Consider the following 13394-nt stretch of genomic DNA (forward strand, 5'->3'; position numbering starts at 1 on the left):
AACCTGCTTGACTTGCAAGAAAAAATCTCATTGGTTATTGCGGAAGCTCAAATGTGACTGTGAGTAACACACGAGAATGAACCTCATTGGTTCAAATATTCTGCGCAAGACACGAGAATGAACCTCATTGGTTCAAATATTCTGCGCAAGACACGAGACTGAACCTCATTGGTTCAAATAATCTGCATCACACGCAAGAATGAAGCTCATTGGTTCAAATATTCTGCATCACACACAAGAATGAAGCTCATTGGTTCAAATAATCTGCGTAACACGAGAATGAACCTCATTGGTTCAAATGTTCTGCGCAAGACACGAGAATGAACCTCATTGGTTCAAATATTCTGCGTAAGACACGAGAATGAACCTCATTGGTTCAAATGTTCTGCGCAAGACACGAGAATGAACCTCATTGGTTCAAATATTCTGCGTAAGACACGAGAATGAACCTCATTGGTTCAAATATTCTGCGTAAGACACGAGAATGAACCTCATTGGTTCAAATATTCTGCGTAAGACACGAGAATGAACCTCATTGGTTCTTTCAGAAGCTCAAATGAGATTTGTACCACACAAGACTGAATCTATTGGTTCTCGCACGTCAAGCGAACATGCTTGAGTTTGTTTACAACTAGAAGATGAACGAAGGTCTTGGAACGACACGAGGGTGAGTAATTCATGACAGAATTTTCATTTTTGGGTGAACCCTTTAATGCTGCACATTTACATAACTAGCTTGAACGTATTGCATCTTTCCAAGATGTCTACTAAAGAATTAAAATCGTATATTTATATATATATATGTATATATAATTAATTTTTTTTATTACACCGATAACTAGTGAGTTTAATTTTCTTACCTGTTCAAGAAAAATGCAGCAACTTGGGCATCAATACTCAGAATATTCTGTCATCAAATATTTTCATTGTGTGTATGCCGTACCGTTAACTACACATTTTTTTTACTTGTCAGTCTTCACATGATTTCTTGAGGCCGTACAGGAACTGAATCTTCTGTTGTCTACCCTGAAGAAGCAAGATGATAATTGTCTTCTGTTTAATTTCCGCTCTTCGCATCACCAACCTACACTATTAGCGTATGTACAGAGGCGGCAGCCAATACGCATGTTTTTTTTTCTCCAAACCCCACATTATATTGTATAATTAAAACACTCTTACTGTACTCATAGAAACACTCTTACTACATGCTCAATAGAAAACTATTATGAGTCATCATCTCATGCGTGTACACCATTCATCAAGAAAAATTAAAAACAGCATAAGAAACATGAACATTGAATCATTTTTATAATCGTCTGGGCATACAAAAACAAGAGTGTTAAAAATAAACACATAGGAACTACGAAAAAGACATGTTTGATGTAAAGGAGCAAGAGAGTTATCATCACGCTGTGTATACAGAGAAACAAAATATCCCTTCGGTTTAAACACCAAACCAAATATAAAATGAAATGGCATGTCATACTAAGCCTCAAAAGGAAAGTAACGTAACAAATATGACTGAAAAAACACAAACAAACACTCCCTGACTGACATTTCAGGCTGTTTCCAGTCTGTGTTGTGCATCATGTGACATCCTCAGCGGCGCAAGCGCAGAAAGAATGCGTGTCTGCACTCTTTGCTGTCCACCGGGTAGTATTTATCATAAAAGTCCAGGATGTACTCCTCTGTCTTGAAGCCGAACTTCTGGTAGAGCAGCATGGCAGGGTTGCTCGCCGATACGTGTAGTGTCACATCCTTTCCCATGCATGTCTACAGAAACGAGAGAGGAAAGAGATTTCTGTACCAACTAGGGCCGCACGATTTGAAGAAGAAAAATCAAGGTGCGATTTAATAATTAAAAATGCGTTATAAATGAACTGCTGCGTGTTAATGAACACATTGACGCGCTTCACTCTGAAGCACGCAGCGCATATATTTATTCCATTAAATGAAAGCCGAAACCATATCACGATTCCAGTTTTTTTTTGTGCTAAACTCAATGTGGTTAATTGTGACTCACCTGAATGAGATGGTAAATCATGAACGTGGCGATACCAGCTCGCCTCCATTCCGGATGCACCAGCAGGAAGGAGATGTAGGCCTCGTTGTACTTCACATCTGGCACCATGAAGCCAAAACCAACCACAATTTTCTTGTATAGCACCACCACGCTGAAGTCTGGGTACTGGAGGCACTCTGATAAGTCGATACCTGATGGGCAAAATACCCCATGTTTATTCCTTCAGGAACTAGTTTTATCCAAAATCTGCATCTGACAGGATGAAAAGATGATTACCAGGCCAGAAGATTTCTTGGCACATGGAGTTGACTGAAGGGATGTGATTGGGCCGTACGTAGCAGTAGTCTATAGGTGCGTCAGCTTCAGCTACCCAAGTCGGGTCCTTCCTGTGATGGTACGCACGGATCTCTGAGAGTAAACGCAGCTTCAGCGGTCGACTCTCGTAGTCTCTCCTACACACAGTAACACACATTATTATAAACATACACAAAGCTACTAGTATTTATTTCTGTAAATATGGTCAGTTATATGTTAATGTACTCAAGGATCATAACCATCAAAACATTTTTTTTTGTATATTCACAACATTCATAGGTTTGGGGTAAGTCAAATTGGTTTTTAGAAAGAAATTAGTTCTTATATTCGATTAGCATGCATTAAATTGATCAAAGTTGACAGTAAAGACATTTATAATGTTTCAAATATTGTCTAAATGCTGTTCTTTTTAACTTTCTGTTTATCAAAATTATGAAGCAGCACAACAACATTAAAAGTAAATCTTTCTTGAGCATCAAATCAGCATATTATAATGATTTCTGAAGGATCATGTGACACTGTAGACTAGAGTAATGAAAATCCAGCTTTGCCATCACAGGAATAAACTGGATCTTACATAGACTAACACAATTGGAGTTCTATTATAAAATCACTTCCAAGCTTTATAATGGCAGTGACTGTTGGGTCATTTTTGAAGTCCATGAAAGTGCATCTATCCATCCTAAAAGTGCATCCACCCATCATATAACTGCTCCACACTGCTCCAGGGAGTTAATAAAGGCCTTCTGAAGCAAATCAATCAATCTTAATCTTATCACAATCTTATTGTGTAAGAAAAATATCCATATTTAAAACTTTATAAAGTATCGAATTGCCTTCCGTATTCAGCTTACTGGAAAAAGTGTAGTGCCCGTGCCAATCAGACATTTAAGCATTTTGAACTGCGAGAGGCACTACATTTTTTCCGTAAGTTGTATACCGAAGGCATTTTGATACTTTATAAAGTTTTAAATATGGATATTTTTCTAACACAAGCGCATTGATTCACTTCAGAAGGCCTTTATTAATCGCGTGGAGCAGTTATATGATGGATTGATGCACTTTTATGGACTTCAAAAATAATAAATAAATAATAATAAATTTTATTTATAATGCACTTTATATTAAACAAAATCTCAAAGTGCTACAGAATAAAACAAAACAAAACAATCAACAACAATAAATAAATAAAACTGAAAAATAAAATAAAATAAATTAAACAAGTAGCAAGTCAATTAAAAGCTCTGCTAAAAAGGTGGGTTTTAAGACCACGCTTAAAAGTATCTATAGTCTGTGGAGTCCGCAGGTGGTCAGGGAGAGCATTCCACAGACTGGGGGCTGCAGAGCAGAAGGCCCGATCCCCCATAGTACGGAGATTGGCTGTGGGAGTTTTGAGGCGATACAGCGAAACAGAGCGGAGGTTACGAGTGGCTGTTTGTGTGGTGAGGAGGTCCTTGAGATAGGAGGGAGCATCACCATGGATGCACTGGTGGGTAAGGAGAGAAATCTTGTACTCGATCCTGAACGACACAGGAAGCCAGTGGAGTGATTTTAGAATGGGGGTGATATGGTCGTATTTGCGCACCCTCATGAGGATCCTAGCAGCGCTGTTCTGAATACACTGCAGCCTCTGGAGATTTTTGCTAGGGATGCCAATAAGGAGCACATTGCAGTAGTCCAGCCTGGAGGAGATAAGGCATGGACAAGCTTCTCCGCATCAGCCAGTGATAGAATGGGACGAAGTTTGGCAATGTTTCTGAGGTGGAAGAAGGAGGTCTTACACAGGTGTTTGATGACCCAACAGTCACTGTCATTATAAAGCTTGGAAAACCCCGGACATTTTTAATATCTGTCTGAAATAAGAATGTCATATACACCTAGGATGACTTGAGGATGAGTAAATCATGGGCTTATTTTAACTTTTAGGTGAACTAACCCTTTAAAATAAAATAAAAATAGTTATTTTAAATTGTAATACTATTTGTACTAATACTTTTTCTGTATTTTTGATCAAATAAGTGCAGCCTTGGTGAACATAAGATGTTTATTTCAAAAACAAACAAAACAAATCTTACTGACCCCAAACCTTTGAATGGTAGTGCATAGTATTTAAAACAATAGTGAACACTATCAAAACATAACATATAATGAAATATATATTTAAATGATTATATCTCTAAGTAAATACTTAAATAAATAAATGGTAGACAATTTCACAAACCTGAAGTATATATAAAAAAATAGATTAATTTCAAGACAGATTTGCCACTTTTTTGATATACAGTCCTTTTATCCCATTAAGAAGATCAAGAAAATCTGGTTTTCCATGATGCATCAAATTCAAACAGCTTTGAATAATAAGAAATGAACATTGAGTAAATGTGTCCATGTGTGTACCTGATGTACGGCTTGAGCACTCTGGATGTGTAGGGACTCTTGATGGTCTGATCCATGCAGGCATCAGAACCCATCAGCCTGTGCCAGAAGGACACTGTGGACTGATAGAACCCTTTCCTTATGGACACTGTTGACTGAGGAACAAAACACAAAACATTTTAACAAGATTCTCAGTATCAGTTATATTACGTACAATACACATTTTCATATGGCTTACCTGAAAGCGATCGAGTATACGAAGATCCTGGCTGGTGGTTCTGTATTTCTCCTCCCTGCTTGTCCTGTGGCTGGCCAAGCCCCCTTGTGCCCCGTACACGCCCCCCACCAGGCTGAGTGTAGCGCTCACTGCCTGATCCACATCCAGCAGGGGAAGCCCTCGCTCTCGTTTTGCCTGCCGCACGAGTAGCTTGCGTTGCAGCCTCTTGGCCTGTGGCGTGACGGCCAGCGCTTGCGGACAGGCCTCCAGCTTGTGGAGCAGCATGCGCTCCTCGTAAAGGCTGATGAACGTGTAACGAGGGGTGGGCGAAGACACGCAACCCTCGCCCTTATCCTGGAGAACCTTCCTCCGCTCAATCCCGCGCCCCCGTCCCGCCGGCAACAAGCCTTCATCCTGACCCTCGTCTTCATCGCAATCTCTACCCCTCTCCTCGTCTTCGCTCTCCAGTTCTTGTTTGATCAGCTCGGCTGGACGTAGCTTTTTCCTGACCATGATGGTGCCAGTGGCCAAAGGCATGCTGGGAGGGGGAATATACTCCATCCCGGGATCGATAACACCCTCAGCATCCAATTCTTCATCATCTGATGGAAAGTAATACAATGATTAGAGATGAAGTAAATGAGGATGCTGTCCCTAAGTCTGTTTTTTTACCAAACCTACACTATATTGCCAAAAGTATTGGGACACCCTTCCAAATCATTGAATTCAGGTGTTCCATTCACGTCCATGGCCACATGGTATAAAATCAAGCACCTAGGCATGCAGACGCTTCTACAAACATCTATGAAAGAATGGTTCGACCTCAAGAGCTCAGTGAATTCAAGTGTGGTACCATGATAGGTTGCCACTTGTGCAGTAAGTCGTGAAATTTCCTCACTACTAAATATTCCACGGTCAACTGTTAGGGGTATTATAACAAAGTGGAAACAATTGGGAACAACAGCAACTCAGCCACAGAGTGGGGCCAGCACATACTGAGGCGCACAGTGCGTAGAAGTTGTTAATAAACTTCTAAACTTCATGTGATCTTCGGATTTGTTTAAGAACAGTGTGTAGAGAGCTTCATGGAATGGGTTTCCATGGTTGAGCAGTTGCATACAACCCTTAAATCAAGTGCAATGCAAAGCGTCAGATGCAGTGGTGTAAAGCACGGCGCCCCTGGACTCTAGAGCAGTGAAGATGTGTTCTCTGGAGTAACAGATCATACTTCTCTCTCTGACAATCCGATGGACGAGACTGGGTTTGGCGGGTGCCCAGAAAAACGGTACTTGCCTGACTGCATTGTGCCAAGTGTAAAGTTTGGTGGAGGGTGGATTATGGGATAGAGTTGTTTTTCAGCTTTTGGCTTGGCCCCTTAGCTCCAGTGAAAGGAACACTTAATGCTTCAGCATACCAATACATTTTGGACAATTTCATGCTCCCAACTTTGTGGGAATAGTTTGGGGATGGCCCCTTCCTCTTCCAACATGACTGCTCACCAGAGCACATGGATGAGCTAGTTTGGTGAGGAAGAACTTGACTGGCCTGACCTCACAAATGCGCTTCTAAAAGAATAGTCAACAATTCCCATAAACACACTCCTAAACCTTGTGCAAAGCCTTCCCAGGAGAGTTGAAGCTGTTATAGCTGCAAAGGGAAACCCTACGGATTAAGAATGTGATGTCATTAAAGTTCATCTGCATGCAATGGCAGACGTCCCAACATGTTTGGCAATATAGGGCACTTTAAAATATTAATATATAAGCTATAAAACAAGGAGTGTTTGGTAGGACATTATTAGAATGTTACAAAGGTGTTCTAGTTGGGCACTAGGGCATTTCTAGGGAGCTCAGGTTGGTACTCTTGCCAAGTGGTTGCAGGAGTGTAATGAGTGGTTCTTAGAATGTTACTATGTGTGTGCATAGTAACCATCTTAGCATCTTTCAGGTAAAAACTGTAAGTCTGATTGTTTAGACAAGTAACTAGGTGTTTGGTCAGTAAGCAAGTGCAGCATCTCACCGTGGAAAAGAGCTTGAGGGGGCATGACATCCGGGATGAGATCGGCCTCTGACAGCAGACTGGGCGTAGCAGAGTGTGAGGCTGGCGTTCCGGGGGCGGAGAAATCGGGCGAGGGCGAGGGGGAGGGAGAGGTGAGCGGGGTTCTGTCCGATGAGCTGAGAGAAGAAAAGTCAATGACTTCACCCTTCTCCAGATACGGCTCAGGCCGCCGCACACGGTTGCCCAGTTTTACAGGTGTGGATGAGGCACTGCGGTCGAGAAACCCGGCCGCCTCCTTCTGTGCACGCCGGATCTCTTTTGCCTCCTGTGTTCGGGAACGCTTTTCTTTCAGTTGCATGGCGCTCTCCACTGGGTTCCGACTTCCACGCTTCCTCAAACCCTCCACAGTGATTATGGGGTCAAGGGACGGCTTCGACACAGCTGGAATAACAACATGCATATTCTAAATTATTACATTTACATTGAAAATGAAGGCAAAAATACTGCATTACAAAATCATTTAAATTACCGATATCAATATTTTCATCTTACCGCTCTTATACTACAATTTGATTTTATTTAAACCAATGAAAAATAAAAAATGATTCGATAAAAAAAAAAAATAATATTAATGGAGTTCCTCCATTGACAGATATGCAACTACCAATTTGACGCTTCAAAAAGCTCATAAAGAGATCGTAAAACTAGTCATTATGAATTGAGCCATTTAGTTAAACAAAATCACTTTATATGATGAACAGATTGAATTCAGGCTTTTATTCGCATATAAACATTATCAAACTTACACATCAGTAATGGTAAACGGAAGCTCAAGCAGGTTCCCTTGATCACCAAAAACCAATGAGGTTCATTCTCGTGTTACGCAGCACATTTGAGCTTCATTAAGAACCAATGAGGATCATTCTGGTGTTACACAGCACATTTGAGCTTCAGCAAGAACCAATGAGGTTCATTCTCGTGTTACGCAGCACATTTGAGCTTCATTAAGAACCAGTGAGGATCATTCTTGTGTTACACAGCACATTTGAGCTTGAGCAAGAACCAATGAGGTTTGTTCTTGCGTATCAAGCAGGTTAGATTGAGCTTCTGTTTATGTTTGCTGATCAATATTTGAATAAAAATGTAAATAAAAAGTCTACATTTAATCTGTTCTTCATCATATAAAACGATCAAGTCTCTTCAGTAAATTTGGGAGTGCACCACTCAATTCATATGGATTAGTTTTATGATCTCTTCATAAACTTTTTGAAGTGTCAACAGAGATTTTATTCAAAATATCATCACTTGTGTTCTGAAGATGAACAAAATCTTACGGGTTTCATCTGTCCCTACTTGAATTTTTACATTTTAAAAACCTAATGTAGGTCACCATGATTTTGCCATGCAAAACATATTTAATTTTGTTAAAACAAGCCCGTAGCTTATCCCTAAAATCAGAGGGTAATGATAAGTGAATAACACTGATGTAGAAGCACCTAACCTTGGTTGTAAGCCAAAACTTGACATGAAATGTAAACTTGTTCCTTGAATCTGATTGGTTGGTTGACACGAGAGTGCTGATCCAATAATGTGGTATTTGGTAAAATTAAATCACATTCACCAAACTACAAGTACCTTTGGCCTTTATTGAGGCTGCCGAGCTTTTCTCCCCCTCAGGCCGTAGAGTAGGTGGGCGGTTCTGGACTAGCTTCCACCAGCCGGGTTCTCCGAATTCCTGTGCACCGGAGCGGAAAAAGGTTGGGCTGCCGACAGACAGACACCCTGCCACGGTGCTCCACCACGTTGACGTCTTCTTTCTAAGCATGGATAAACATTAAACGTAAACATACTCACCTTTAAAAATAAGGAGTATAATATTTCTGATAACTCACTCTCACCTGGAACCAAGTAGGAACGTCCAGTGCCGACTGATAAATGCACAAATATCTTCCTTCCATCTGAAGTAACCTTGTCGTCCGGTGCCCTCTAAAGACAGGTTATACATGGCCAACATAACCACCTATAAAAATAAAATCAAACAATTAATTTCTTTACCAGAATGCAGAATCAAATCACTTGATAAACCTCATCTCATAAGTCTTTATTTGGATATTATGAGATTTACATTTTTGGAATGCTTTTTTGGGCATATACATGGAGGTTGTCTGGTACTTTTTGACTTTACTTCAATTTCTCCCAAAAGTGTGTACCTGCTGCCAGGTCAGCCTCATCCTCTCAAAACTCTCCTTCCCGTCTTCCGCACAGTCCGAGCAGGTGAACTTGAAGAAGTTGTCTCCTTTCAGGTAGCTGGGCTGCTCTCCACGTAGCTGGGCTGAACCACACAAGGATAAAAATAAAGGAAAGACAGCTCTGAGACCAAGCACGCTTTTTCAGATCAGTCTTTATTGAGAGAACAAAGGCAGTGTTTGTTCATACACTTGAAAAGTGTAAAGTTGAACATCCCACTTTAAACTGGTCACATATGGGCGTATCGGATATATCGCCTCTTGTTAACGTTCTTCTCACCGGCCGGGATCCATTTGTGGCACTTTTCGCAGTAGAACGACATGTCCTCGTTCCAGCTTCCCTCTCCGTCCTCACCGACGTCGCTGTTCATAGAGTCTCCGCTCTGGTCATGAGACAGATCCACAGACGCCTGGTCCTCCGATTCCACAATGAGGAGAGTTTCTCCCTCCACCTCGCCTTCCTCCAGACCCTCAGAGGCTGACGTGCACATGGTCTCCTCGTCCTGAGCCGTGAGACCCCTCTGGTCCCCGCTGTCCATCTTTCCACCTAATAGATAAGATGACGCGATTAGATACGGGGCTCGACAATAAGGAAGCAGCTTGAAAGGCGCCTCTGGAAAGTTGACAGAATTGTGTCGAATTTCCAATTTTTTAAGTCTTGCCAACTTAAACATTCAAGACGTGAACGAGAACTCAATTTAGTGCACTCTTAAGTCTGATAGACGGTGCAGAGAAAAAAGAAGGAAAAAAAAGGCAAGAACCAAACAGATTTCTCTTGGATGTGCTTTTGATGGATAAATGCACCTAACATTATGTTAAAATTCACGTCTTAAATTATTCAATTATGTCTTAAAAGCATAGTTCACCCAAAAATGAAAATTAGCCCATGATTTACTCACCCTCAAGTCATCCTAGGTGTATATTTCATTCTTCTTTCAGACTAATACAATCGGAGTTATATTAAAAAATGTCCTGGCTAATCCAAGCTTTATAATGGCAGTGAATTGTTATCTCGTTTACGAAGTCCATAAAAGTGCATCTATCCATCATATAACTGCTCCACACAGCTCCAGGGTTTAATAAATGCCTCCTAAAGCGAAGTGGCGCATTTGTATAAGAAAAGTATCCATATTAAAACTTTATAGAAGTCATAATTATTTTAATGTTATATTTACAGCATTGGGGGGTGAAAACTTTGGAACAGGGTTAATTGAAAAATTTTCTTATTCTGTTTAAAGATCATATTTTTTCATTTAGTACTATTCTTCAGAAGCTAATAACTACATATTTCCAAGAAGAAAATAAGTTCAATTTACCCTGTTCATCCACTTCAAAAAGTTTAAACAAAGCTTGTTGCCTCCCTGAGCATCACTATTTTTCCATTATTCCAAGATTGTATGCATTTTTTTGCTTCAAGAAATACTGTTGGAAACCGATGTTGTTTAAAATAATATGCAGAGAAAAAATAAAGTCTTATGTTAGGTGGCCCCTTTGTGTTACATAACCCAGATAGCACACATACGTCTGGCCGACGTCGGCCTCCAAATCATATATCAGTATTCCAATCCAAAGTATTCTAAACTATTTGAAAATGAAGTCAAAACTTGTGTAATCTAACGAAATACATTACAAATTACTTTTTAAAACATGTATTTTGTAACCTGTAGTGCCATACATTTTAAACGTAACCGTGGTTGTAACTATGATAATTTAGTGTTATTATTATAGTAAGTACATGTATAGTATGCACAGGTATCACCTGTGCTACCATTATTATCTATAAAATAACAATGGTATAATTATTTATTTATTTATTTATTTTGGGGGGGGGGGGGGTTACGAGTAGACACCTATACATTGAACAACTGTAAAATAATCATATAAAATAATAATAATATTTTGTACTAACTAGTCGCTTTATGAACTGTGTGTCCCCGCCGTGCCAGCCTCTTGTCGCTCTCGCGCGGCCAAGAGCTCTCTTGTCAGTTGGATCTGTTCCTCGAGGACGCGCAGGTTCTCGCGCTTCCGCTCCACGCGCTCCAGGTCGCGCAACACTCCCTCGTGCAGCCTCTGCGAACGTGACAGATGATTTATCATATAAAATACTGCATATTTTATACCACTCAGTTGTGGCATTTGAAGTAAACCCCCAATAATCACAGGTAAACTACAGATAGTTTGTGTATAACTGTGTAGAGCTTGTATACATGTACGTTATTTGAAATGAAGCACAATCTAACATTGTGACAACTGCTAGAGATTAAAGCGATTCCCTCTGAAAAATAACATTTCAAACAGAATATCTTGATAGTTACTTTTACTAAAGTAAAATTGTAAGATATGTTTTGCATTAAGGCAAAACAGTAATAAACCGATTGTCTTGCACACCTGCACTTGTTTTGATTGTACGCATACTGTACACTAAAGGTAAACAAGAATTAATAGCCTACTTAACAAAGGCATGGTGCTCATTTGGCTAAAGGGCAAGTGTTTTTACCTGTCTGTCCCAGTTCTGCTTGATATGAACGCCTGCAACGGTACTGATAGTAAGCACTACCGATAATCCCAAGACAACCTTAGAGGTCGCAGACATAATTATGAAGCATTACTGTGAATAAAACTACAGTAGGATAATAGATGGCTAGAGTCCTTTGATAACAGAATGGAGCTGATTCCTTTGTGGTGGTTTCAATAGGATGTCGGGCTAATTACTGCCGCCTCCCGGCCTGGAGTCGAATGGCAATGTAGTCGAAGGTAGATACGCTCACTGCGCATGCGCAGTATACTGCGTACTGTGCATAAATATGGTTCTTCACTCAGTTTTGCACAATTATTTTCTCTTCCTTTCCTTTTGTCTTGTCCCAAGTCTGAATCCACATGTTAAGAGTTATTACGTGGGAAACATCCCATCCCACCTTGTTTTCTGTCTTCTTCCTCTCCTGCAGAGGTGTGTTGGACTCCCCAATAAATCACACAGCGTATTGGTCAGAGCTGTTTGTAGATGAACGGACTATGGAAATACCAGAAATCCTTGTCCTTGTGTCCATTTTTGGTCCCCCATAAATCCTACTAAATTATGTTTAGAGAAATATGTGTAATACTTTGAGAAAGCAATATATTTTACAGGAAATAAATATGCATAAATAGTCAAAATTAGCTGCAATTATTTATGTTTTGTTTGCACAAAGCACAATAATAAAGTAAAGTCCTCTTCATGTCATTTAAGAGTTCGAATTTCAATTTAACATGCCTGACCCCGCATTGCAGCACTGCTTATGTTCCCATCCACATATTTTTATGTGCAATTTGGGATTTAGAATAAAAAACACTGTATGGAAATGCTAAGATGTGCATACCTTTGAGATTCTTCAGAATGAAAAGTGCGTTATAAAAAACGCATGCACTCAGTTGAGTCGGATACTGTTTTTATCCAATAAGACATGCACATAAACTACAATGGAAACACATTTACTGAATAAATACCACAATTCACTAAAAAAAACTCACGTGACTGAAGATGAATTGATTGGATAACTGGACCAATTTCATTGCACAGTACTCACAGTATCTGAAAAGTCTGAACCAAAGTCTGTCCTCAAAGTGATTTGGTGTGACCTCCCAGAAGTGTCTCACATGATTGCGTTCACAAACACCAGGCATCCAAACAAAGATAACATGTTTTTTGTTTTTTTTTGCATTTCATTTGCGCACTCAGAAAAGCAAGTCAGGAAAAAATAGTGACGATTTTGTTCCCTTAAACACATGGGATGGAGATGCTTCTTTGAAGTTTTCAAAAAAATATATGGTATCATCATATTCATAATTATAGTCATTCTACGCTCTTAAAATAAAGGTTCCAAAAAGGTTTCTTTCACAGCCATTCCATAAACAAACCATATTTGGTTGCACAAAGAATAATTTTCTTACTTTAAAGAACGTTTTTTTTTTTTAAATCTTAAACTTTTTCCAATATAAAGAACCATATAAAGTTCCATGGATGTCAAAGGTTCTTTGTGGATATCCCATTAACCCAAAATGGTTGGTTTACCCAAAAATGAAAATTCTGTCTTTAATTCCTCACCCTCATGTCATTCCAAACCCGTAAGACCCTCGTTCATCTTCACATCTTCATCTGTTTGATGAAATCTGATAATAATACTTTTTGTGCGCAAAACAACTTGTCTAAACCTTGGGTCAGAGAGCACTCGGATTTCATCAA

The 13394-nt window shown here is 39.7% G+C and overlaps 2 protein-coding genes across 2 annotated transcripts; both read right to left on the reverse strand.

Annotated features, from left to right (window-relative positions):
* Nucleotides 1–1263: 1263 nt before the first annotated feature.
* Nucleotides 1264–9714, reverse strand: kat14 (lysine acetyltransferase 14). The gene is made up of 10 exons (XM_067416138.1): nt 9456–9714; nt 9140–9261; nt 8828–8949; nt 8565–8746; nt 6951–7370; nt 4953–5533; nt 4736–4869; nt 2300–2475; nt 2024–2214; nt 1264–1773 (listed from the first exon to the last, which is right to left on the reverse strand). Exons 1-10 carry the CDS (start codon nt 9712–9714, stop codon nt 1600–1602), a joined length of 2361 nt encoding a protein of 786 aa, XP_067272239.1. The 3' UTR covers nt 1264–1599.
* Nucleotides 9715–11092: 1378 nt separating this feature from the next.
* On the reverse strand, nt 11093–11872 carry pet117 (protein PET117 homolog, mitochondrial). Its single transcript, XM_067416139.1, has 2 exons — nt 11673–11872; nt 11093–11245 (listed from the first exon to the last, which is right to left on the reverse strand). Exons 1-2 carry the CDS (start codon nt 11766–11768, stop codon nt 11093–11095), a joined length of 249 nt encoding a protein of 82 aa, XP_067272240.1. The 5' UTR covers nt 11769–11872.
* Between the last annotated feature and the right edge of the window lie 1522 nt (nt 11873–13394).

The sequence above is a fragment of the Pseudorasbora parva genome, chromosome 14, assembly GCF_024679245.1.
Source record: "Pseudorasbora parva isolate DD20220531a chromosome 14, ASM2467924v1, whole genome shotgun sequence".
Lineage (NCBI taxonomy): Eukaryota > Metazoa > Chordata > Actinopteri > Cypriniformes > Gobionidae > Pseudorasbora > Pseudorasbora parva.